The sequence below is a fragment of the Canis lupus genome, chromosome 1 (genome assembly GCF_048164855.1).
Source record: "Canis lupus baileyi chromosome 1, mCanLup2.hap1, whole genome shotgun sequence".
Taxonomy (NCBI): domain Eukaryota; kingdom Metazoa; phylum Chordata; class Mammalia; order Carnivora; family Canidae; genus Canis; species Canis lupus.
Genome location: NC_132838.1, coordinates 98678166 through 98705706, shown reverse-complemented (window position 1 = coordinate 98705706; position 27541 = coordinate 98678166). Strand labels below are relative to the sequence as shown.

At 42.3% G+C, this 27541-nt stretch overlaps 1 protein-coding gene and 1 long non-coding RNA gene across 33 annotated transcripts in view; one reads left to right on the top strand and one right to left on the bottom strand.

The window, feature by feature from the left end:
• Positions 1 to 23556, top strand: part of LOC140641634 (uncharacterized) — a 59912-nt gene extending 36356 nt beyond the window's left edge. For 5 of the 21 annotated variants that reach the window (XR_012038238.1, XR_012038234.1, XR_012038224.1 and 2 more), the window contains one exon: positions 1311 to 6648. This is a non-coding gene — a long non-coding RNA (uncharacterized lncRNA). The other 16 variants (XR_012038245.1, XR_012038240.1, XR_012038237.1 and 13 more) reach the window with 11 other exon arrangements.
• CDK20 (cyclin dependent kinase 20) overlaps positions 15191 to 27541 on the bottom strand; it is a 39409-nt gene continuing 27058 nt past the window's right edge. For 3 of the 12 annotated variants that reach the window (XM_072841666.1, XM_072841632.1, XM_072841623.1), the window contains 5 exons: positions 21368 to 21526; positions 20674 to 20884; positions 19513 to 19691; positions 19301 to 19428; positions 15191 to 15736 (listed from right to left, as the gene is read on the bottom strand). In XM_072841666.1, the coding sequence (XP_072697767.1) occupies positions 15610 to 15736; positions 19301 to 19428; positions 19513 to 19691; positions 20674 to 20884; positions 21368 to 21526 (804 nt within the window). In that variant the 3' untranslated portion in view covers positions 15191 to 15609. Of the gene's footprint in view, positions 15737 to 18554; positions 18830 to 19198; positions 19429 to 19512; positions 19692 to 20171; positions 20369 to 20673; positions 20885 to 21367; positions 21527 to 27541 lie in introns of those variants that run through there. The other 9 variants (XR_012038179.1, XR_012038183.1, XR_012038172.1 and 6 more) reach the window with 9 other exon arrangements.

The window sequence follows — 27541 nt, the reverse complement described above, 5'->3', positions numbered from 1 at the left end:
CATTCTTGTTTTGCCTATGAGTGTCCAAAGACACTTACTGTTCAACCTATGTGTAACCACAAAACAGTAGCGGATATTCGTTTGCCACTCTGGTCTGTTGAAACACTCATCTTTGTTTCTAAATGAAGAGTAAATGCAAGCTTAGAAACTTCTGATGGGCAAATACAAGAGTTCAGGCTGAATTGATGTATCTCTGATACCACTCAGCCCCAAGATTCTGAGTCTCTGTTCCCACGGTGTAATGGTTCTAATATTCCAAACTGCAGGAGAATCATTTTGCGGAGACATTTACGGGAAGCCTCACTCCTGTCTTGACCTTCCTCTCCCAAAGTTTGGCCATGGGTGGAATGAGCTACACACTGAAGAAGAGGACCTTGGAAATAGGAGACCGCATATACCTGCGGAAGGCCCTTGTGAACAACCTTGGGGAGGAGAAAAGGACTAAGCTCCATATTCAGAAACTCCAGAAGGCTTTAGATATCCGGTTCAGGGAGATTGAGAAAGAAAAAGCAGCACTGAGGAATTTTTTGGGAAAGCTTCATAAGACAACTGGCTATTTCGCTCAACTGCCCTTCTGGTGACCAGTGCCACTATGGGTGAGGAATTCATGGAAAAGGCTCAATACAGAAAACATCTGCAACCCCTGCTATCTCTATGTGACCCAAGAAAACAGAATAAGGAACCACTGAGACAAGGTGTAAAAGGAAAAAGACTATACAATTGAAGATCCAAGTAGAATGTCTATAAGAGAGTCAACAGATATCTCCTACAAAATAGAATAAGGCCTTGTTGTTTCCAGATGATCCCATACCTTTACAACTTGAAGTGGTAACATGCAGTGCAAACACTATTTCCATTCAAACTTTCCTTGAGACAAGAATAAAGCTTAGTTATTGGAGAGATCATTCTAATATTGATCACAGAATACATCATGTATTTGCCTTCTGTTCTTTTCTCACTGAAGCAATTATTTTCCTGTACTTTAATAGCATGAATAAAAGTTGAGGCAAAAATTAGAAAAAACATAGAATCTTGAGTCTAAATAAAGAACTTGACTCAAATCTAGGCTTTGCCATGTATTACCTGTGTGATCCTGGACTTAGAAGCTCCTTCCTTTTGTTCCAGATGGAGATGACAACATCTCTATTAAAAGATTGCTTTAAATGTTAAATGAGATACTGTTACTACAGGGCATATTGCAGATGCCCCAACACAGTAATAGCTAGTATTTATTGATTCTGTTTTAATTATTTTTATTACTGTGTAATGGAGCTCTGGTTCTGTTCCTACCCTTCTTACTAACATTCTAGGTCTCCAGGCAAGTCTGTTTCCATCCCGTGGCCTTAGATTTTGCAAGGCTGTAATGTGAGAACTGGATGGACCATCTCCAAAGCCCCTTCCAACTGTGAGTTTGTCAACACAGTAGTACTGCAGAGGGTGTCTGCAGCACAGAGAAAGGATCCAGCAGTCAGAAAGCATACCTAGGTGACTTTAGGAGCTTGGATGCATCTTCTGCTTAGTGACTTACTTACCAATCATATGTTTAAAGATACATGTTATACAAGTATATATATTCTTAGGAGCCTCTTGTGATGTATTTTCTGGGTGACTGTAGAGTAAATGTAGTCTACTTCTTGAAAGCCTTTGGGATTAAGTTGCTTGTTTAGGCTCTGGTGTCCAGCAGACATGGATTCTGCTGGACAGTGTTGTTTGATACTAGGCCAGTTCGCTAACACTTAAATACCCTCCGTGTATCATAAGTTGACTAGATTTTTTTACCCGCACAATGGGAATAATAGTACTTCATGCAGAAGACAGTTGTGATGTCTTCCTGTAATACTGTGTATATGTCTTAGCACAACATCTAACACATGGTTGGAATTCATTGCTGTGGTCATTTCTGGGAATAGCAGCAGCTGGAGCTTCTGGGCTGAAGAAATGGCATTTGGACTCTGTCAACACTCATATGTGAGCCATTACTCTTGGATCTCAGTCCCTTAGCTAGATCTCAATCACTTGCAATAGAAATGTGTGTATATGTAATTTTTTTAAAAAGATGAGTGATATCTAGAGCTCTGATTTGGAGCTACTATGACACTTTTATGAACAATCTTGTTCATGTGTGCAAGCGCTTCTCAAGGTGGATATTCCTAGAAGTGGTGATACGAGTATCTCCGACTTTACCATTTAATAACAAACTGTTTTCCTAAGGAACAGATCAGGGATCCCTGGGTGGTGCAGCGGTTTGGCGCCTGCCTTTGGTCCAGGGCCCGATCCGGGAGACCCTGGATCGATTCCCACGTCGGGCTCCCGGTGCATGGAGCCTGCTTCTCCCTCTGCCTGTGTCTCTGCCTCTCTCTCTCTCTCTCTCTGTGTGTGTGACTATCATAAATAAATAAAAATTAAAAAAAAAAAACACCCATAAAACCCCCACAAAGGAACAGACCAATTAATATGCACTGCCTCCAGTGCTGAGTACCTGTTGTAATATATCTTCATATTTGTTACTCTCAATCTAAGTTTCTTGCCAATCTGAGGGTTTAGAATATCTCACCATACTTTATTTTTTATTTTTTAAAAGATTTTATTTATTCATTCATCAGAGAGAGAGAGGCAGAGACAGAAGCAGGCGTCCCGCAAGGAGTCCGACGCGGAACTCGATCCCGGATCCCGGGATCACGCCCTGAGCCAAAGGCAGACGCCCAACCGCTGAGCCACCCAGGCGTCCCATACTTTATTTTCTTTTTAAAGATTTTTTATTTATTCAGAGAGAGAGAGACAGGCAGAGGGAGAAGCAGGCTCCATGCAGGGAGCCCCACGTGGGACTCGATCCCCTGTCTGCAGGATCACACCCCGGGCTGCAGGCGGCGCTAAACTGCTGCGCCACCGGGGCTGCCCTCTCACCATACTTTAGTATGCACTTCCCTGAATAATTTTAATTTTCATATGCATATTTGGCGATTTTTATTTATGAAGTACCATATTTTCTAGCCTGCCTGCCCTTTCTTATTAGAGACTTTTAAATGTATTTTTAAATCTAGAAAATAATTATATATTTTTTTGTATTTTAACCCTTTGTTTATATCTGTTGCAAAAATTTTGACATCCCTTTTTCAATTTTTAAATGGTGCTTCTAATGTACAGAGCTTTTAAATTTTAATATAAATTATAAATCTATTCCTTAATGATTTCTTTTATGACTGATTTAAGCAATTCTAACACCACACAGTAAAAGCAAACTCTTCCATACGTTAACTCTTCTAAATGCTTTATAGTTTATTTCCCATGGGTCACGGAATTGATCCTTGCATGTAGTTTGAGAAAAATTCCATTTTTTCCCCCCAAATGGCTACCCAGTTACCCCAACCCTATTTATTTCTAAAAACTGTCCTTCCCTCTCAATGCTCTTCAGTATGACTTCCCTGTTCTGTGTATATGTCCATGGGTCTGTTTCCAGGCTCGACCTTATTTCCTTAATCTTTCTCACCCTCCTCATCCCACCAATACTGCACTATCTTAATCTTCATAAGTGTTCATATCACACCTTAATTTCATTTTTGACTGTGCCTTAGCTAGTCTCAGCCCTTGGCATCTGTGCAAATTTTAGAATCATATTGCCAAGTTACAGAAAAAATATGTTGAGATTTTGTTGGGGTTGCATTGGGGGAAAATATAAAATCTGACAATACTGACATATCTTCACCACTCAGTTCTCTGACCCAAGAATATGATATTCTGCATTTACTTGGGTCTTCTTTAATAGATCTAATTAGAGATTTATTTTACTTGAAAATTTTGTATACATATTTTGTTGCATTTATTCCTAGGCACTTAAAACTTTAAAAATTGCATTTTAATTAGTATCTCTTCTTCCATTTTGTAAATTCCTAGTATGTAGCAGAACAATAGATTTTAACTCAATTTGTATCTAGGAAAATTGATAAAATATCTTATCAGTGCTAATAGTTTATTTGAAGACTATTTGGGATTTGCTACATATATAATCATTTTACTTGCAAAAAGGATAGACTGTTGTTTCATCCTATCCAATCACTATACATTTATCTTTATGTACCTTCCTGCCCAGGCTCAGTTCTCCATTAAAAATGTTAAACAGAAGTGGGTTGTTTTGTTCCTGATCATAAATACAAAGATTTCAATGGGGACGCCTGGGTGGCTCAGTGGTTGAGCATCTGCCTTTGGCTCAGGGCGTGATCCCAGGATACAGGATCAAGTCCCAAATCGGGCTCCCTGCAGGGAGCCTGCTTCTCCCTCTGCCTGTGTCTCTCCCTCTCTCTCATGAATAAATAAAATCTTAAAAAAAAAAATTCAATGTACTAGTAAGGATGCTTTGTGGTAGATCTAATATAGATACATTTCTCAGTATGTTACCCTTTATTCCTTGCTTGCTGGTTATTAACGTAAATATTAAATTCTATTAATTTTTCTGCATCTTTTGAGGTTTATTATTTTAATCCTTTAATCTGTTAATGTGGCAAATGGCATTAATAGATTTTCTAAAATTATGCCAACCTTACATTCCTAGGATAAACCTATCTTGACTATGATATACTTTCCTTTTTAAAAATGTATCACTGGATTTGTTTTACTGATATTTTGTCATTTTGTACCCATGTTTATAATGGACACTGGCCTAAATTTTCTATTCTTTTAATGTCTTTGTCAGGTTTGACTATCAAGTTATGTTAGCCTTTTAAAATGTTGGGAGTGTTCACTTATTTCTATTCTCTGGAAATGGTGTAAGATTTGGAATTGCTTTTTCATTAAAGATTTAGCAGAACTCACCAGTGGAGTCTAGAGTTTCCTTTTGGGGAAATCTTTTAAGTCAGGCTTACTGAGGTGTAATTTATATGCAGTAAAATTCGCTTTTTATGAGCGTATACTTGGGTGGATTTAGACAAATGTCTATATCCTATCACCACTACAAGATGTAGACCATTAACAACCAAAAATCCTATTGTGCCCCTTGGTGTTCAATCCGCTCTTCTTACCGCCAGGCCCAGGAGACTGCTGATTTGGCTTCCATTCCTATAGTTTTGAATTTTCAAGAATATCCTCTAAGTGGAATATTCTAAGTAGAATCATCAGGCTGGAGGGGAAAGCCTGCTGCTCTAAGTGGCTTCTTTCACTTAGCCTAACACTTTCAAGGTTCATCCATGTTTTTGCATGTATCAGGATTTTGTTCCTTTTTATTGCCGAGTAGTATTTCACTGTGTATGTAGACAAACGCAATTTGTTTATCCGCTCACCAGATGATGAACATTTGGGTTCATTCCTGGCTTCTGGTTATTTTCAATAAAGTTCCTATAAACATTCACACACAAGCTTTTGTGTAGATTTGGTGGCCACCTCGCAGAAGCAGATTTGCCATGTTCGACTTGGTTGTCCACACTGATGATGTTACCACAGACTAAGACTTTTTTTATTTACATAACAAGGCTTTCTTGGGAGAGCAGGATGGCTACCAAGCAAAAGTAACTTGGAAGATCAAGGAAAGGGCACTGGTGTGGAGGTTTAGGGTAGTTGAGATTGGGGCCAAGGGAAGGTTCCTGAGCATGGGCAGGGGCTTGTGTGGCTTGAGCCTCGTATCTTCACCATTGGAACAGGCACCTGTGCTGAGGTCTTGTCAGCCTGCCCAAAAGTGAGCAGAAAGGGAAGAGAGAAGTGGTAGGCTTAAAAGCTGTCAGCAAACAACAAAGTTTTTACACTCTTCCTTATGTACACATATATTTTTATTATTCTTGGGTAAACATACAGAACTGGCATGGACTGCTGGTCTGTGAAGTGATGTGTAACTGGATAAGAAACCGTCAAACTATATTCCAAGCAGGAGAAACCATTTTCCCTCTCAGCAGTGGGCCAGGCGAGTTCCCATCGCCCCACATCCTGGCCAACATTTGGTATTCTTGACATTTTCCTTTAAAGTTTTACCTATACTAGCAGCTGTGGTTTTAATTTGCATTCCCTGATGACTAATGATCCTGAACATTTCTCATGTGCTTACTTGCCATCCTATCTTCTAATTTCTGAGGAAACTCTCAATTCTGTTCAATTCTATTTTTAATGACTATAGAACCATTCAGCCTTCCTATTTCTTCTGCAGGGTAGTCCCTTTCTTAGGTTTATCCATGTCATCCAAATTAAGAATTTACTGGCCTACCATTATTCACAATATCCTCCACATTCTCCTTAGTAATGTCCTTTCACATTCTCCCTGTTCACCTTTTGTGCTGTTTCTGTTCCTTAGTCTTCATAGGGAGTTGGAAATTTTATTAGTCTTGTTAAAGAGCTAAATGTTAACTTCTGTTTTTCCTCTTTTTTTTAATATATTTTATTCATTCATGAGAGAGAGACAGAGACACAGGCAGAGGGAGAAGTAGACTCCACACAGGGAGCCCAATGCGGGACTTGATCCCGGGACCCCAGGATCACACCCTGGGCCGAAGGCAGGTGCTAAACTGCTGAGCCACCCAGGGATCCCCTGTTGTTCCTCTTTATTATATATTTTTTGTTTTATAAGTCACTATTTTTATAATTTCATTTCCATTTTTATTTTCCTGTTATTTTTTTCTAACATTTTAAGATGGTTGGAGGTTCACTAATTTTCAGCTTTTTTTTTCTTTCCCAAAATAGGCACTTTTGGCTATAAATTCCACATACTGGGTTACCTGCATTCTGCAAGTTTTGATTCATAGAATGTTTTCATCATTTGATCAAAAATGATTAAATTTATTTTTCAGTGTATTCTTTGACATGTGGTTATTGTAATAAACTTCTTTTCAAAACATGGAAATTTCTGATTATATCTTTATCATTTATTTCTAAAATAACTTTATTGTGGTCAGAGAACATACTTTGAATAATATTAATTCTTTAATATTTATGGAGACTTGATTTCCCAGTGTATTTCTTTTAATTTTTTATTTTATTTTATTTTTTTAAATTTTTATTTATGATAGTCACAGAGAGAGAGAGAGAGAGGGAGAGAGGCAGAGACACAGGCAGAGGGAGAAGCAGGCTCCATGCACTGGGAGCCCGACGTGGGACTCGATCCCGGGTCTCCAGGATCGTGCCCTGGGCCAAAGGCAGGTGCTAAACCGCTGCGCTACCCAGGGATCCCTCTTTTAATTTTTTAACACACACTGTGTACTTGCAAAGAAAATATATTCTGTAATTGTAGATGTGATGTCCATACTGGGATGGAAACTCTGTGTACCTTTTTAAATAAAATTTTTTATTTAAATTCAATTAATTAACCTATAATGTATTATTAGTGTCAGAGGTGGAGGTCAGTGATTCATCAATCCTCTAACAGTGCTCATATCACATGCCCTCCTTAATGCCCATCACCCAATTACCCCATCCTCCTACCCACCCTCCCCTCTATAAACCCTCAGTTTGTTTCCTATGATTAATAAGAGTCTCTTATGGTTTGTCTCCCTCCCTAATTTTGTCTTATTTTTTCCTCTCTTCCCCTATGATGTTTTGTTTCTTAAATTCCACATATAAGTGAGATCATATATTTGTCTTTCTCTGACTGACTTATTTCACTTAGCATAATACCCTCTGGTTCTATCCATGTCATTGCAAATGGCAAGATTTTTTTTTTTTTTTTTGATGGCTGAGTAGTCTGTTGTATATATATATATACCTCATCTTCTTTATCTAGTTATCTGTGATATCTGGGCTCCTTCCACAGTTTGGCTATTGTGGACATTGCTACTATAAACACTGGGGTGCAGGTACCCCTTCAGATCACTACATTTGTATATTTGGGGTAAATACCTAGTAGTGCAATTTCTGGGTTATAGGGTAGCTCTATTTTCAACTTTTTGAGGAACCTCCATGCTGTTTTCCAGAGTTGTGCACCCTCTTAGATTCTCGAGTACTCCTGCTTCTTTCTCTTGGTCTATGACCCACCTGAATTAGTTTTCCCTCCAGTAGTTGGATGAAATTCAATACCATGTCAGTTTACAAAAAGTAAATGGTAGACATCCTCCAACTTAAGAAAATATCTGAAAACAAGAGAACCTTATCTTCTGCCAGCACAGGTCGGAATGCAAAGTAGTCTGCATGTACAGCCTCAGCAGGTCTTATGTGAAAATCAGGCCCAGATGCAGGATGAGTAACACTCTAATATTTGGGATTGGGATATTTTCGTGGACAATTGAGAATCCTGACATATACACCCATTTCCCTGAACCCTTCCTGAAGGCAGGAACAGTGCCTTCCATGTTAGCCTCATCTGAGGTGGATTCCTTGAATGATGATGTTTGTCCTTCTCAGGACCTCCACCTAACTACTCATTGCCTCTAGGTTGATATCGAGAGTCAGGTACCAACAGAGCCTGGAGAGAGAAATACAAACCCTGCTTTGGAGAAAAAGTGCCTACATAACAAAGGAATTACAGGACCTGCCTAATAATAGAGCCTGGAGAGTGTGTTTGTAAAAATGGATCCTGGTGTTAGATGAGGGAAGGAAAATTTCAGAACCAAGAGACCATTTAAGTTGACCTGGGGCACTCACCTTTGATTCACAATTTTTACTTGAGTAGCAATATCCTAAGTCATCCCAGCAGACTAAGGATGGGCAGAGTGAGAGTGGCAGTCAGGATGGCATGACTTGCAGGGATGTGAGGCAGTGGCTATTATATCATAACTCCTGAGGGTGCTAACTTATTCATATAAAAAGGAAAGAAAAGGGGATCCCTGGGTGGCTCAGCAGTTTGGCGCCTGCCTTTGGCCCAGGGCGCCATCTGGAGTCCCGGGATCGGGTCCCACGTCGGGCCCTGCGTCGGGCTCCCAGCATGGAGCCTGCTTCTCCCTCCTCCTGTGTCTCTGCCTCTCTCTCTCTCTATCATAAATAAATAAATAAATAAATAAATAAATAAATAAATAAATAAATAAATAAATAAATAAATAAATAAATAAATAAATAAATAAAATAAAATAAAATAAAATCTTAAAAAAAAAAAAAGAATTCATGAACTGTCTTCCACCTTAATGGATAATTGGGGTCCCCACACCCAGTTCCCAGCTCTAAATTTACAGACGCAGAGCACGCTGAGTGAAAGAAATTCAGTTCTACCTCAGAAACTAACATGCCTTTAACTCCACTGCAAATGTACACAGTAGGTATTCTTTCAGTCATTTCTCAAAGGAACCTATGGCCATTTGCCAGGTAACCATGCACTAGGAAGGTCAAGGGCATATCTTCTCAGGTGAAGGACAAGCTGCTGCACTTCAAATATCTCTCCACTTAAAAACAATGAAAATAACACTTTGTGGATCTCTCTGGAATCTGAATTTGGAGGCAGCAAGTACCAAGCTGGGAATACTCCTGTGACTCACTTACTGGGCAACCCCAGAGGCTGCCAAACTGTCAGGGGCCCAGAGCCAGAGCAGGCTCTACAGTGATCCTAGCTGTGGCATAAGATGTCCTCCTTGACAAACATTATATGGTCTTATTCATTTGGGGAATATAAAAAATAGTGAAAGGGAATAAAGGGGAAAGGAGAGAAAATGAGTGGGAAATATCAGAGAGGGTGACAGAAAATGAGATACTCTTAACTCTGGGAAACGAACATGGGGTGGTGGAAAGGGAGGTGGGCAGGGGGTGGGGGTGACTGGGTGACGGGCACTGAGGGGGGCACTTGATGGGATGAGCACTGGGTGTTATGCTATATGTTGGCAAATTGACTTCCAATAAAAAGAAATTAAAAAAAAAAAAAAGATGTCCTCCTTGATCCTAGAACTCAGCAGGTCAGAAGGTCTGTGACTGGTAAGGATATAGTATTCTGGAGTAACTCTGTGCCTTCTAGAGGAGAACCGGTAGTCTGAAGAGCAGCTCCTATGTCCTGGTAGCAGAGATCACCCAACAGCAGGACACAAAGTGAGAACTGATCAGAGTTTCCCATCATAACTAGATGTGATATGATCCACCCACCACAGAATCTGGTGTACACAGCAGTGATCTATTGTGCTATGGTAGTGGCCCGTGTGAGGCTGGCATAAGCGTGGCTATAAGGCCTAAGTAAATCACAGGAACAGATGATCCTGATTCCTACCTGTGCTGCCTCTCCCTCAACCAGCACCTGTGCTTCATAGGGGAGAGGAGAGGGGCAGTTTCTATGACTAACCAGCACGAGGAAAGGACTCAGAGTGAATCACAAGTAGGCTGGCTTGTTATATGGCTGTTGGCTGAAATGGCCTCCTACCACACTGCTGCCCCATTATAGCACCACTTGGGATATCTTTGAAAGACACTGTGAAAGGAAGTCCTTCAAATAAACCAAGCTGAGAGTGGCTCGTTCATTCATAAGAAAATGCCTGGAGGTAGAGACATACATGGACTTTTGGCAGAGACCATGTAGTGCAGGGAAGGCTCGCAGTAACATAGGTCACAGGATGACCATCCTCTGGCTGCCAGGCACTCTTCTCACCAATCCAGTCCTTGTGCAAAGGTCCATGGACAGCATCAGGGATAAGGGCTAAGCACAGGCTCGATGGCAAGGATTTCCCATATCAAGACTCACAGTTGCCACCATAGCTGAAGGATTGTCCAGTGGACAACAGATTGATGCTATCAACTTGGTACCATTAATCATGGGCCAATATTCTGTCCTCCTGACTCCTGGCCATGGTTCTGCCAGGGCAGAACCCAAAGACTTACAGAATGCCTTACCTGTGATATCCCACAGTACTGCCACAGTATCCCACAGTACTGCCTCAGAACAAAGGACTCATTTTATACCAAAGGAGATGTGACCATGAGCTCTTGGCAATAGAACGCACTGGTCTTGTCCCATACCCATCATCCAAGATTAACTTGCCTGTTGTGATGGGGACATGGCCCACTGACAGTTCCACTATGGTGCTGGCCAGGGATCAACACTTAGTGAGGCCTGGAGACCATCTTCCAATCCAGGATGGGGCATACATTCTGAAGCAATGACCAATGACGGTGCTACTACTGCTAGAATACATGAGTCTGAGAACCAACAGGTAGAAGAGTGGCCCCACCTATAATGATAGCCACCAATCCTGCATATTTTGTTGTTTGAGCTCTTGGGGATTACAGATAGGTCCTAGCTCCTGGAGATAGGAGTGGAGGCAATTTAGGGTCACAGCAAGCATCCCTCTTACGGGGAAACTGTAACTACCACCTGAGTTTTATCTTGTTCTTGGCCAGTGGCCCAACAGGCAAAGAAAGGACTGGCTCTGATGATTGGGATCGTAACTGACGAACATCAGGGATGAAGGTGGCTGGTAGGTAATGAGGTAGAGTGGAGTGTCTACATCGCAGGTAAGTAACTGGGTATCTCTTAACTGTTAAACCCAGCAATGACTTTCAATGAGCAACCATTACCTTGGGGATGAAGATCTGAGTCACTCCACCAAACAACTCAGCCCAAAGTGCTGCTTAAAGGGAATCCTGCAGAGGGATTCTTGCTCGTTTCACTAGTGCTCTTGTCACAGGTGTCCAGAACAGGTCTTCTTCAACTTTGGGACACCAGTCACACTTGCAAAGACTAAGGACACCTTTGTTCTTGGCAGATGGGGGCTCAGGGATGGCACGCCCCACAATGACATCCAAGGGCTGTCCTCAGTGGGAGGGAGTGGTGCAAAGGGTGGACTGAGCTGGGACGCAAAACTTATACACCTCCAATTCCCTCAACCAGATCCCCCTCTCCCTCAGGGCATTAGAGCTGACTGTCAGCCACCTAGGAGCTGGATGGTGTATACTAGAGGTGCACACAAGTGAGCCCCACACTGAGCTAGGACCACAAAGAGCTACACCCTCAGAGCAAAGGAGATTAGCATCTAAACCTGCCCCATCCTGAAAAGTGCTGGGAATAAGAGAAGGCAGCCTTCTGCTGAACAGAATAGGGGATGTTGGGGGGTGCTAGGGAGCTGAGACACTGTTACCCTGAACTACAGGACTGGAATACATACCTTGGATTGGCCAAAGACGTCCAGATGTGACCAAGATTGAGGCAGCTTCCATCACTGGGTCTTGTGTCCATGTGTCTGTAAAGAGCATCATCCAGCTTTCTGCCCCCCCCCCCTTTTTTTATGCCAGCCTAATAGTGCAAAGTGATAGGTCATTATTGTTCTACTCTGCTGTGGTTACTACTGATTGTGAGCATTTTATCCTGTACTTCAGTGTTTGGTTTCTTCTATAAATTATGTTTCCCCTTAGTTCGATTTGGGGGTTGCTGTCAACAGCATGTCTTAATTTTGGTTATGGTGTCACTTGTACAAAAGATTTAAATTTTTATAGGGAGTATTTTGCTATGGGCTTTAGTTTTGTATTATTTAATCATGCTTTAGAAGCCTCCCCTTTTCTAATTTTCCACCATAATTTTAAAAAAAGTTATTTAGATCCTTCATACATAAAAAACTTATTTTTGTGCACAGTATGAGGAAGGAATCTGACTTTACAGCCAATCCTTCCAAGATCACTTGCTGAAGCATCATTTCTCCATTCTGACTTCAAATGTCACTTATAAACCAAATTTCCAAATACACATGGGTCTGTTTCATCTATGGTCTATTCACGCACTGATGCTACTTGTCTCAATGATAAAGTTTAATTTTGTTTTTATAATTCACAGGGCAAGTCTATCCTTTCCTTTGCCCTTTTGTTTCTGAAAAAAAAAAAAAAACAAAAAACAGAAAAAGGCTACTCTTGTATTCTTATAGCTCCATATACAACCGATATCCATCTTTCTACATTCTCTTTTTAAAATGGTAGCCATTTTCAATATATGGCCTCTTTAAAGTAGCAATTCTTCTATGAACATGGGCCATCTCTATTCTTTATTCCTTTAGAAAAGTTGTGTTTTTTCTTCATAAATTTTCTTTGTGGATTCCAAGATATTATAGTTTCTGGTGTTATTGTGAATGGGATAATTTTTCTATCTTATTTTCTAATTGTTACACTGATTTCAGTGTAACAATCACCAATCATGATTTGCTACTTCTAATGATTTTCTTAGGGTTTTAAAGGAGATAGTACTGTTTAGAAATTATAGCACACATACTCATTTTTATTTTTTTTAAATTTAATTTCAAAAGTATTAATTATAGTGGTGATCCATGTCAAGTTTACCTTCTCATGTCAGAAATGTTTCTGATTACCTGTCATTAAGCATGTTTGCAGTCTTTTGTATTCCTTTTATCCAGTTAAGAAAATATCTTATTTTAAAATTTAGTAATTTCTGCGGAGATTTTCTCTTATTATTTAAAAGTGAATTTTAATGAGGTGTGTGCATGTTTGGTGTGACTGTCTTTTGAAAAAAATTATTATAGTTAGCAATTAATATTTTGGAATTTGTTAAGACTTCACTTGTGGTCAAGTACTAGGAATTCTTCAATATTTTCTATCTACTTCTCTACTTAATAGAGTATCTTGGGCTGCATGTGGGGTAATAGAGGCTCTGAGGAAGGCTCAAATCTGCCTGCTGGCAGGAATGAGAGGTGCCGTTAAGGCCCCCATGCTCCCCCAGCAGCCGCAGTCCTCACCACATGAGAGGAAAGCCTCAGAACTTGGATTCAGAGGACCAGAGAGCATGACACACAGTTTCCCCCAGGCAGTGGCATCACATCTCACAGACCTCACTTTCCTGTGAGGAGCCCGTCTGTAGACTCAGCACACACCTTCCGCAAGAGCTTCCTGTGCTCCCTCCCATTAGGACTCCCTCTCCAGGCCTCCCACACCATACCCAAAGCAGGGGTCCACGGAGCTGTCCGCGGGCAGGGCAACCAGAGCCAGCACACGCCAGGCCCTGGCTGCTGCTTTCCCTTCGCACTGACTGCACTGCTTTCCCACGTCCACACCGCTCAGGTGGCCATACACTCACCATTCTCTTATCTGACCTCCCCTCTTTTGCCAACACTCCAACCTCTTTCCATGCATCTTCAGTAAAAGCTCCTGTATCTCAACTTACCTGAACTTTCCCTTCATCTTCTGAACGAAACAGCTATTTCCTTTTTGCTGTGTCACATGTGTGTTTATTTCAGCTAACTTCTCGTCTCCTCTCCATTTCCCCCAAGGCTGTATATGCAGGATGCACCAGGACTGCTGAGTACCAGAGAACAGTAATAGGACTAGCAGAGAGTTCTGACTTCAAGATGACAAAGACCTTGGGTTTCCACATATCTTACGTTATGTAAGATATTCACACCAGGGGAGGCTGGGCAAAAGGTATGTGGAATCTGCTGCAGTGTTTGCAACTTTTCTGTAAACCTAAAGTTATTCCCAAATAAACCTTATCTTAGATTTAAAAGGGGGTTGGATATAGATTTTCTCCTTTTGAGGAAATGACTGCATCTGGGCTTTTCTAAATGGGGCACAGATGCTCTGTTGGGTATGAAGTATATATATTAGGAAAAGGAGGTATTGGTACTGGACAAAAGGACAGACTGTAGTAAAGAGCTTTTCATCTTCATTGTTTCTCGATAATTTTTTCCTATTTTTTTTTCTTAAAGATTTTATTTATTCACAGGAGACACAGGCAGAGAGAGAGAAGCAGAGATACAGGCAGAGGGAGAAGCAGGCTCCATGCAGGGAGCCCGACATGGGACTCGATCCCGGGTCTCCAGGATCACACCCTGGGTGGAAGGCAGGCGCTAAACTGCTGAGCCACCCGGGCTGCCCAATTTTTTCCTATTTTTTAAGAATTTCTCACTGTGAGTCTTGACTGGGAGCTGCTCAATTGAAGCTAAAGGGCTGAGATTCTCCCATCCTGGCCCAGGTGGTGTGCACATGTGGCGAGTTGGAAAATCAGACACATGCTGGTGTTCTGAGCCTTGAAGTCCCACTTTCCCGGGCAGCTGGCATGTTTTCAGACAGCGTCAGTGCCATGTGTGCAGTGGCGGCCATACGGGAGTGCTGGGGGAACATGACAGCAGACACGATCTTGCTGGAACAGGCCATGGTTGCTGCCTGCTGCCCCACTTTCTGTGGTCCCATGTCTGCTTCTCCAGCCTTCCTATTGACCCAGTGCAATGCTCTATTTCCTTCCAGAAAATTCCTAGCTAGCTTTCTGTTCCTGTTGCTTGCAGTTGAGAACTCTAATGATACGCCTACCAAAGCAGCCAGGGCTTCCCTGTGGACCAACTCCAGGGATGCCACTTGCACAAAATGCAGAATGGTACCCCTACAGTTATGCAATGGTTATACAACCATTTATTAATGTCTGACGCATGTAACAGAAAAGGAAAACAAACACAGTTCCTTACTTCATTACATATCTGAACAAAAAAACAATCAAGGTACAAACTCAGCACCCTGGAACATGGGCCTTCTTGAATCCACTCTTCTCCCACTTTACTGAGTAAGCGTGGGCAGGTGGCATGGCAGCTGAACAACAGGTCAGTAATGGGTTAACTGTTACTGGTCATGCTCCTTGTCTGACAAACAGAAACACTATACGTCCTTCATTGGCTTGTTGTGAAAATTAAAGTCACATAGCACTGTGCCTGTCTCATAAGAGGCATTTGAGAATTGCTTGCTCCTTTCCCAATGTTGATAAAATAATTTAGTTTGTATGTAGACAAGCTCTTCACCAAAGTGAGATTATCTTCAATCGACGCAATCATCTGAACCATGCTGCACGTTGAAGCAATATGACCTCAGAATACTCGTCCCAATGCTTCTGGCTTCTATACCTACAATGCTCATACTGTCGCTTTCCACATGGGTGAATCCACTGCGAAAGGAAGGGACAGGCTGCATGTTAACTTGAGAAAGACATACTTTTAAGTAGTTAAGCTTTTATATGGGGGATCCCTGGGTGGCTCAGCGGTTTGGCGCCTGCCTTTGGCCCAGGGTGTGATCCTGGAGACCCGGGATCAAGTCCCACGTCGGGCTCCCTGCATGCAGCCTGCTTCTCCCTCTGCCTGTGTCTCTGCCTCTCTCTCTCTCTGCGCCTCTCATGAATGAATAAAAATCTTAAAAAAAAAAAAAAAAAAGCCTTTACATGAAGATGGAGCACAACCTCTGGACCTTCTCCACCCTCGAGCACCCCATCTATGTTGAGATTGGTGTTCATTCCTAACAATGAGCAAACATGCTCATGCTTTGGAGTGGGCATGTCAGCTGTGGGCCCTCCTGATGGTAGTTGCCTGAATCACGATTCCAGCAAGTCTAGAAACTTCTGATAGAGGAGAATGGGTAACTAATCCAATCTCTGCAGGGTAGTCATTTTCCCAGCACTGAGAATCAGCCCATCAACTCCCGACCAGCCTTAGTGAAAGACACCAGCGTGGAACTGATGGGGCCAGCACCTTCCATGATGCTATATTTGCCCAGCAAGACAGACAATGCCGCTCTGAGGCACGACAAGGAGTGAGCAGGTGTGGAGAGAACTGAACCAGCCAAATCACACAGGCCTCGAGTTTTCTGTGGAAGCTGGTTTGTGCAATAGATTGCTTCTAAAATATTGCCACTTTGGCTTTCAGGAACTACCTTCTAGCTTAGAATAAATTCCACACTGAGTTTAAGTAGCAACTGAAGTTCTACTAACTTAGAAATTAGTAACAAGAGTGGAAGGTGGCATCTCCAGGATCTCAGAAACCTGCAGGGCTGCTAGCCTACACGGGGGCCAGGTGTGCAGCAGGTGGCATGCCAGTCAGCCAGTGGTCCGCACGGTTTGCTGGCAAGGAAGGTTGAACTAGCATGTTTCCTTCTCATTCTCTTTGGAGAATTCCTTAGTCTTTCCTCAACTGATTTCTGGTAAATGATGTGCAGAGCAGTCCAACCATCAGCACCAACCTATTTAGATTTCCATCACTCCAGGGGATCTGTTGTGCCCATCTGCAGTGAATCCCCACCCACACCCAGCCGCAGGAAGCCAAGGTTTCCCTTGTTTCTAGAGACTTGCCTTTTCTAGATGGGTCATGTAGTTGGAATCACACTACGTGGGCTCACACATCTGGCTTCCTTCTTGGAACACAATGTTTTGTGGCTCACCCACACTGAGTGTACAAAAATACTTTTCCCTGTCATGGTGCAGTCAGATTCCTGTCTGGGCGAATCCATTTACCAGCTGATGGGCACTCTGGGGTTATGTCGAATAAAGGTGCTAAGAACATTCACATACATGTCCTTGTGTGGACATTTCTCTTCGTTTGATCCCTGGGGATATGTAGCTAGGTTGCTGGTAAATTTATATTTAACAGACCCATTTTCCCTATTTTCTTGAGCAAATTAATTTATGTATTATGTATTCACAGATGAAACTGAAAAGCTCTCAGAAAGTACTGGTTATATCTTGCAGTATTCAAAAAGGTGCTAGAAAAAAACCTATGGGGAACAGCATGAAGCAAGATTGCTGGGTTTATTGTTGCCAAATGAAGCTCCCCCCACAAAAAAAATTACCACTAAACTACAGATTTCTGGAGGAATCTGTTCTGAATTAGGAAAGGAGCATAATTTGGGACGCTGGGGGAGCAGGGAGCTCAGTTCAGCTCAGGTCGTGATCCCAGGGTCCTGGAATCGAGTCCCATATCAGACTCCCCACAGGGAGCCTGCTTCTCCCTCTGCCTGTGTCTCTGCCTCTCTTTCTGTGTCTCTCATGAATAAATAAATAAGATCTTAAAAAAAAAAAAAAAAAAGGAAAGGGGCATAATTCAACATCATGATCCATTCTGGGGTCCTGATTAAAAGCACATTGCTTAAAAGAATTCTAAGTGTGTTACTTATTTGTCACATTGAGAATGGGGTCATTTCAGTGAAGGAGAATTCTTTAAAGACACATATAGAAAAGAGGGGGGAAGGTTGAGGCCAACATGGAAGCACAATTCCCTCCTGGGCAACCTCCCCACCTGGCCATCTTCCAGCGACCATGAAAACAAGCATCTACACTGTGTGTCCCTCAGAGGAGGAAGCCATCATGACAGTCTGAGTGGTTGTGGCATCTAAGTAGGACCTCTCCTGCCTGAGAGGCTTGTCACAAAGGTCAGCCTCTGGTCACACAGACTCAGCATGCCCCTAAGGGCAGGTAAATGAAGGGGCAAGTGTGCCGGGGTGTTAACTAGCAAAAATAGAGCAGTGTAGATGCAAACGTGGCCTCAAACTTCAGAGGAATTTAAGGAGGAATCCTGAGTGAGGAAGCAATGGATACAAGTCCTTCTCAGAATGAGAGCATCAGGCTGTCCACTATGCTTTGTTCAGGAAGTTAAGAGAGGCTGTTAGAATCTACTTACAGGGCCAGTTATCCTATGATTTAAGTTGAATCTGTATCTTATCAGAAAGTTGAGCTTCTAAAAAGGAATGAAAGGGAGAAGAAATGTGTGGGAAATATCAGAAAGGGAGACAGAACATAAAGACTCCTGACTCTGGGAAACGAACTAGGGGTGGTGGAAGGGGAGGAGTGCGGGGGGTGGGGGTGAATGGGTGATGGGCACTGAGGGGGGCACTTGACGGGATGAGCACTGGGTGTTATTCTGGATGTTGGCAAATTGAACACCAATAAAAAATCAATTTATTAAAAAATAAAAATAAAAATAAAATAAAAAGGAATGAAATTTTTCTGTATTAATTAGGAATTTACTTTAGTAATTATCTTCAAATGACAACTGATTAAAACTCAGAAATAAGATAGATTTGTTACAGAAATCTGTAATTTTTTGAATATTTGGTTTTGGGCTTGGTATTTTTCCACTGAAAACAATAAAACATCTGCCACAGGAGGCTGAATCTACTCAGACCTCATCAAGTCACTGACAGCTGTCTGTGATCTCAGCGTGAGTGGCCCCGCAGGGTAAGGCCTGTACGCCCTGGCCATTTTGCAGAGCTCCATCTGGCAAGAAGAAACCTAAGTGATTTCAAGATCCTAACTATAGAATCCAAAGTAAAACTGCAATCTGAGGACTGTTCCCATCTAACCTGCACCGACCACACCACCACCTGTGTTTGGTAACTGGTTTTGGAATTGGCAGCTTAGGGTGGGGGCAAGAGTAGGGCTGCAGGCCTGAGCTGGCCCACCGTCACTGTGCTTCTCCGTGGGACTGTACATAAACAGCCTCATCTCAGAGCCTCTGCTTCATCTGGGAAGAGCAGCACCGCGTGCAGGTGGTGGTTTGTACATTAGAGGAAGTCATGCAGATGATGCTTAGCATCTTTTTTTTTTTTAAGCAGAGGAGAAAATGGCATCTGAGTGGCAACTTGCCTCAGGTTCCTGGATCGTCCCAGACACCCCCTGTCCAGATGCTGCTCGCGGGTCAGGTGAGGTCACTTCACAGGTAAAGTGGAGGAAACTGGGAGCAGTTACCTGGCCCATCTGTGGGAGCCCCCAAGCAGGTGATAGCAGCTCTTGAGGACAGGAAACTTATTTTCCTTATTCCACACGTAGACTCGCAGAGAGAGGTCGAAGGAAGCCGTGAGGACTCGGCTCTGGTCCTTGAAATGAGAAGCCCAGTGAGGCGGGGCCGCAGGCTCTGGGAGCGGGGCCGCGATGCAGGTGCATGGCGGGCGGGCACTCACCACCCACATGGATGTGATGGGCTTCTGGTGGTCCTGGAAGGCTGCCAGCTGCAAGCCCTGGATGGTGAAGAGCACCAGCTCCAACCCAGACACCAGCAGGACCACCTGCGAGCCATGGCCCTTCATGAGGTGAGGAGGCATCATGTTGTCTGGCAGGAGGAAACTTGCAATCTGTTGTACTTTTTCAAATAAAAACACACAGATTGTCATCTCTCAATAGTGTCTGGGAGTGGAGCACACATGCCTCATCTAAGATGACAACGAGAGGGTGACACTCTGTGATCGCACCTGCATGTACCCGGGAAGCCTCCCTTTCATCTGCTCTCCAGCACTGATGACGGTGCCCTAGGTAAGGGGACTACAAAGATTCGCAGCAAGGTGCACATGGAAATGATACTATCTGGCACACACCTTCTGGGGGATGGGCTCCCTGCCCTTCCCCATCTACAACAGGGGCAAGAAGTGGCCTCCTGAGAACTAACATTTGTAACATCTGCCAAGAACTATTACTGAAGATACTGTCTTTTATACTGCATAGCATTCCTTGTTTAGAAAAATTAACTGGATCATTTCCTTATGGTTTAGCACCAGGAAAAAAAAAATCACCTCTTTTGAAGAATTCATGCTCATACCGAACGAGGGATTATAATAATACACACCTTGTTTCCCTTTTCTCCTCAGCTGCCAGGAAGCTCAGAGTAAAACTTAGAGCCAAATGATTATATGACTGTAACACAAAAGAAAAAATGCCAAGGGCCACAGGGCAGGCCAGTCACAGTGACATGCAGTCCGGGAGACAAAGGAGGCAGAAAAAGAGATAACTATAGGTCTTATTTTCCTGCTGGCCGGGAGCAACCTGGGAAAGAAATGGTGTGGCTTTTACTCATCCGCACACTCAGCATCAAGAAGAGTGTGTTTGCCATAGTTGTGACAAAACACTGAGGAGGGGTGAGGCTGTATGTGGCCAGTGGTTGGTGTCTGGATCCCAGGGCCACACAGAGGACCCGGCACACGGCAAGCACTCAACCATGCGGCCAGTACAAATAATCACAAACAAGACACTTGTTGGGAGGGAAGAAAAGTGTCCCAAAGGAAAGCGGAGGACTCTGTACTGGAAGCACCACAGTGCAATAGTGACTGGCCTGCTGCGGGGACCCTTACCCACAGCGTCCACACCTTTCTGGGACTGCTTGGTCCCCAGCTCGTAGGTGGTGATGGCCAGCCGCATGTTGTCACTGTTTCTGTGCATCACCATCAGCCTGGCTGTCTCGTCAGGGGCCCAGCAGGCTCTGGACGTCAGCAAGACGGGCAGAGTGCTAGAGACGGGAGGCTCATCCTCCACCACACACCGCAGGGACTGAGTGTAGAACACCTGGGGAAACATGGCCACATGGTCCCTGTGCTGACCACCACCCAGAAGGGCCACAGACCCACGCCTGGTGATCTCGCTGAGTCTCACAGGGCTGCCCATGTCACTTGTGCACCCTCTTTTCCACATAGCTCGGATGGGCCTGTCTGGCCCCACTGGAAACACCCGGCACACCAGTCCCGGGTCAGTTGGTGTGACAGGACAACCACATCAACGGCTCTGGTGGTTTTGGGCAGCGTACGTCACTGATGTGGCTTTTGCCGCCAGCGTCTTGCTCTGTATTCCTGTCCTACACACTTCGAAGTCTGTTCCAGGTGACTCCTCTGGCCCTGGACCATCCTGTCTGAAGGTCCCAGTGCTTCCGGCAAGCTTGGTCCTGCCCTGGAAGCCACCCCCCCAGACACATCCATGAGCCTGGGTACAGAACCCACCACCTTGCATGAACAAAGCCAGCCTCTGGAGCAGAGGACACAACCCACCACTGACCTTTGGGCCGAGGTCTGAGTCCTGGGTTGAGGCAAACACCCACTGGCTGTCGGGAGAGCAGAGGAGACTGGTGGGGCTGCTGGGAAACACGCTGGTCCAGGAAAGGAGCTGCAGCTGGGGCACAGTCAGCGTATACATGACACCCTCAGCAGAGGCCACCTGCACAGCAAGGGCCGTGGTCAGCACAGGGCCTCCCCCAAGGGGAGAGGCCAATTGCTCAACTGCCTCCTTGCTGGGGCAATGCCACCTCCTTACGCCTGAAACAAATGTGTTTGAACAGCACATGTGCCTTTGGGGCAAACCGTCTGCTCCTCCAGAGCTCCCTCCATCTGTTTTACTGAAGTGGCATCCGCAAACAGCCTTGCTGTTTTCAGCTTCAAATGCTCCTTGGAAATAGTTATTGTCTGACATTTCCCACAACTTTTTGCTTTCTCTCACTGATGGAAATCTAAGTTGTTCACAAATATTGTCACTGCAGCCCTGAGCATTCCTGCACACAAGCTCCATGAACCATGCCAGCCCTCTCTCTGAGAGAGCCCCAGAGCCTGCCTCATTGGGTCAGACTGTCATACCGAAGACTCAATAGGAAAACAAACTTTTCAAAAAAAGCACAGATCTTCTTTGCCATGTGTAAAACATACCTACTTACCCTCATCTAACTTACTGTAATGCTGGTCTTTGAAAATGTCTGCTCATCTAATAGGTGAAAGCCTCATCTTAATGTCACTTTCTTGATTAGCAGTTAGTAATTGCATATTATTGGCCATTTGTACTGTTTCCAATAATTGACTATTTTTCAACTAGATTCATATAATCTGGAATCAGTGCTTTTTAAAAATATTTTATTTATTCATGAGAGACAGAAACACAGGCAGACGGAGAAGCAGGCTCCATGCAGGGAGCCCAATGTGGGACTTGATCCTGGGACTCCAGGATCATGCCCTGGGCTGAAGGCAGGCACTAAACCCCTGAGCCACCCAGGGATTCCCCTAGTATCAGTGCTTTGTTAAAGAAAATACAGTGTTTTCTCACAATTTTCATGAATCTTAATGTTATAATATTTTCCAATTCAGATGTTTTGGATTTTTTTTTTGATGTTTTGGATTTTTAGTAAATCAAGCCTATATCATTTTTCTTGATTCAAAGATCATTTATATATATATATATATATTTTAATTTATTTATTCATGAGAGATACAGAGAGAGAGAAGCAGAGACACGGGCAGAGGGAGAAGCAGGCTACATGCAAGGAGCCTGATGTGGGACTCGGTCCCGGGACTCCAAGATCACACCCTAATCAAAGGCAGATGCTCCAATCGCTTAGCCACCCAGGCGTCCCTCATTTATATATTCTTCAGATTATTTTATACTATTGTCTTTTACATTAGTTCTTAATTACCGTAAGTATATTTCTACAAACAGAGTGACATGGGAGTAACCTGTTTTTCCTTCCTGTCCATATGTTCCATTTCTCCAACAGCTTGTCCTTCACCTACTGCACTTCTACATGGAGCACTCTCTGGACTTTCTATTCTGTTCAATTTATGTAAAGAAACCTGTTCTTACTGGCCAAGAAAACAAAAACTTCAAAATGCTCAGAAAATGGCAGCAACATTCAAACAAAGTCATTAGAAGTGAAAGAAAGAAACAAAACATTTTCGCTGTTAGAACCATTCCCCAAAGGACCATCAACAATCAGAGATCAGTAGCCACACCCCGACATGAATCAAGTATCATAAAATAAGCATATGCAGAAGGACCACTCTGAATTGGAAATTCAACGCTTAAACTGAAATGGACAAAAAAGATGTGAAATGAGAATTAAATTAATTCAGGAAATACACTGAAAAAAATTATCTTAAGAAAAACCAGCAATATGCCTAAGAGAGAATATATTCTACTGGACCAATAAGGAGTCTAAAAAAGAAAACAAGTAAGAGAACAAAGATGGAATAGAGAGCTAAGATGAATCCAAGAGCAGGTGTTCAAGAAGACGGGCAAAGAAGATCTAGTAAACATAGAAGTGAAGCTCCTGCAGAAGAAAAGTAACAATTAACAGACTAATACTTAAAACTCACATACAATGAAACTTTCTGGAAAAAGGAAAAAAGAAAAAAAAAAAAAAAACCTGAATCCATATATCAACAGGGTACATATGTTCCTGGAAAAGTTAATCCAGGATGGTCACCGCAGACACCTCCCAACAAAACTACCAGACTGGAAATATTTCAAAAATCCTTCATGCCTTTGATTTAAAAGTCCAAGTGTCTAACAAGGAAAATGGAAAATAAGTCAAGATGGAAGTAGACTTTTCAACAGACACATACACAGTGAAATAGTATTTTCACAAAACTCAAGAGGAAGATGAACCAGGGATTTAGGGCCCCACCAGGCCATCCTACAAGCCTCCAGGCTACAGAAAAGTGGTGTCAGTCCCACAAGGATGGATCCAAGAGACTTCTTCGGGGATCTACTAAAGGATGGGCCCCACTAGACCATGAGATACAGGGAAAATTTCACCAAGACTGATGTGACTACTAAGTACAGTACACACTATAGGTCAAAGAGTTTTTAAAAAGTGAGATAAGGAAGAACAGTGTATAATGTTGCATGTTCTCAAAGAGGAGGGAGAATAATCAAAATACAGTAAGTTCACTGAGGGGATCCCTGGGTGGCTCAGCAGTTTGGCACCTGCCTTTGGCCCAGGGCATGATCCTGGAGTCCCAGGATCGAGTCTCATGTCGGGCTCCCGGCATGGAGCCTGCTTCTCCCTCCTCCTGTATCTCTGCGCCTCTCTCTCTCTATCATAAATAAATAAATAAATAAATAAATAAATAAATAAATAAATAAATCTTAAAAAAAAAAAAAAAAGAATAAGTTCACTGATCACCATGGAAGGAAAGGGATACCATGGAAAGCCAACACATAAAACAGTATATAAGCCTGAATAAGGAAAATGGAAACAAAGTATTAAGACAAAGGTAACTACCCCAACACAAATACAAACCCTCCTAAATAACAAAAGATATCACCTTTACCCAAAAACTCATACATAAAACAGGGAAAACATACTTGGGGAAAGGAGCCCAGTAATGTGCCACATCACACCAAAAACGTGTCATAAAACAAAAGCTGAGATCAGGCACATGTGTGTCTTCAATGTAAATGGCTTAACTAACTTTATCAGAATAAAAAAGTTGATCACATTGACGAACAAAAGAAAACCTGACTGCATATTCACGAGGTTCCATCAAAACAGAAAAGTTAACCATGACAAAAGGGGAAAGGTGTGTCAGGCACACAGAAATCTTAGGAAGGAAGGTGAAGTGGGTCCTGATACCAGAAAGGGAGGACTCAGGCCCAAAGCAGGAAATCCAGCAACAGACACTTCCTACCCCTGTGAAAATTAATAAAAGTAAACCTCCACTAGAATGGAGTCAGGGGGCCAGCAGGGAGAGGTTTCACACCAAGCACAGACCCTCCTGGAAGAGAAGGACTGCACAGGTGGATGCAAACTTACTACCCCAGCAGGAAGCTTTCTTCCTTCCCAGCAACAGCCCAGCCAATGAGAGGCAGCCACAGCTCAGCCAATGAGAAGCCACTACATGTCCAGCTCCCAATTCACTCTGGGGACTTTTATTTTACAATAGCCCCTCCCTACACCCCCTTTCTTCTCTAAAAGAGCCTTTCTCTTTCTTTGTTTTGTGGACTTCTCTATGGTTTTGCCACAACTAGCTTGTCCTGATTGAATTCTCTGCTATTCCTAAGTGAATTTTTGCTATTAAAATAACTGGCAACTTTTTTTCAAGGTTAACAACACTAAAGGCTATAATTCACAATGAAGAAATAAAACCTCTGATACCTATCAAAGAAACACCCCAATCACCTTCACAAAGCAGACATAAGGAGAAACATGGTGACACAATAATAATAATGATAATACTTAAATATTTATGAATTAAACATATTATTATATAAAAATAAATAATAGTAATGCTCTCAGTCTAAGGCCAAGTAGACATAAAGTAAATATAAGACTTAACAATATAATTGGGGCACCTGGGTGGTGCAGTCAGTTGAGCCTTGGACTCTTGGTTGCCGCTCAGGTCATGATCTGGAGGTTGTGAGATTGAGTCCTGTGTTGGGCTCCATGCTCAGGGTGGAGTCTCCTCCCTCTCTCTCTGCTCCTCTCCCTACTGTGCTCTCATTAATAAAAAGACCTAACAATAATATTACTAATGACTATATTAGATCATTGTATCCCAATAATGGAGAATACACCTTTCTTGTAAGCACACACAAATGTTCACAAAAATTAAATGTATAATCACAAAGAAACCTCAGTAAATCCAATATGGTAAAGTAATGCAACATTCTCTGATCACAGTGAAATGAAACTAGAAATCAATAGAAATATTAAATAAAACAGACAAGGCACTAGCTAATATAATCATGAAAAAAAAAGGGAGAAAGCACATATACACACAAAAAAATGCAGGGCAATAAAGAAGATGTATTTATATACAACGGAATATTACTCAGCCATCAAAAAGAATGAAATCTTGCCATTTGCAACAACGTGGATGGAACTAGAGGATATTATGCCAAGCAAAATAAATTAGAGAAAGACAATTATATGCTCTTACTCATATGTGGAATTTAAGAAATAAAACAGATGAACATAGTGCAAGGGAAAGAAAAACAAAACAAGATGAAATTAGAGAGAGAGACAAACCCTAAGAGATTCCTAACTCCAGGAAAAAAACTGAGGGTTGTGGGTGATGGGCACTTGATGTAATGGGCACTGGGTGTTACATAAGATTGATGAATAACTAAATTCTACCCTTGAAACTAATAATACATTATATGTAACTAAATTCAACTTAAAAATATTTAAAATAACAGGGCAGAAACAAATGTTCAAATAGGGCAAATTTAAAGAAAAAAATCTCTGAAGAGTATTCTAGACAATTGTATGCATAAAAAGTCGAAAGCCTAGATACAGTGGGTAGTTTTCTAGGAAAACACAATAAATTAAAATTAATCCTAGCAGAGAAAGAAAAGCTTGAACAGACCAGTTTCCACAGAAGATGGTGAGAAAATGGTTTTAAAACTTCTCCACATAAAAAAGCACCCAGCACCAAATAACATAAGAAAAAAAATTGTATCAAACTGAAAAACTAGGTAATTCCACTGAAACTTAAACTGTTCTGGGGGATTAAAAAAGAAGAAAAATGTTCACATTCCTTGAATGAATTATAGCATTTATATGTAAACCTGGTAAAGGAAGACCAAAAAACCCACAGACCAATCTCACATAGATCCAAATCCTAGTAAAACACCATCATTTAGAATGCATCAGCACATTAAACTGTGGAAGGAGCCATGATGTCCTCTGACAGATGAATGGATGAGGAAGATGTGGTCTATGTATAAATGAAATAGTAGTCAGCTATCAGAAAGGATGAATACCCACCATTTGCTTCGATGTGGATGGAACTGGGGGGTATGATGCTGAGTGAAGTAAGTCATTCAGAGAAGGACAATCATCATATGGTTTCCTTCATATGGGGAATATAAGAAATAGTGAAAGGAATTATAAGGGAAGGAGGGGAACTGAGTGAGAAAAATTAGAGAGGGAGACAAACCATGAAAGACTCTTGACTCTGGGAAACAAAGGGTTGCATAACAAACCTAAGGAGAAAAATCCTGTAATTATATCTGCATACTGAAAAGGCCTTCTGCAAAATACTACACCTGATCATGATTTTTGAAAACTAATAGTAAAATGTCACTCTTTCATTAACATCAGTCCTGAAACCAGCATCCATCCCCCCACAGTGAAGCTCTGGGTCATTCCCTACGGTCAACTACAAGGAGGAATGGCCAGCAAGGCCACCACTAATTAACTAGTATCATACGGGAAGTATGAGCCAGAGCACTCAGAGAACAGAAAGCAACGGGATGCCTAAGGCTTGAAAAAAATAAATATCTCTACCCATGGATAATAGGGTTTACCTAAAAAAATTAAGTGAATCAATTATAAAATAAATGCAAACAGGAGAACTGAGTAAGATGAAAGAATTTTATAAAACCAACAACAGCTTTCATTTAAATAAATACCACCCAGTTAGAAAACAATGGAACAGAAAATATTTTCACCTATTGATGGAA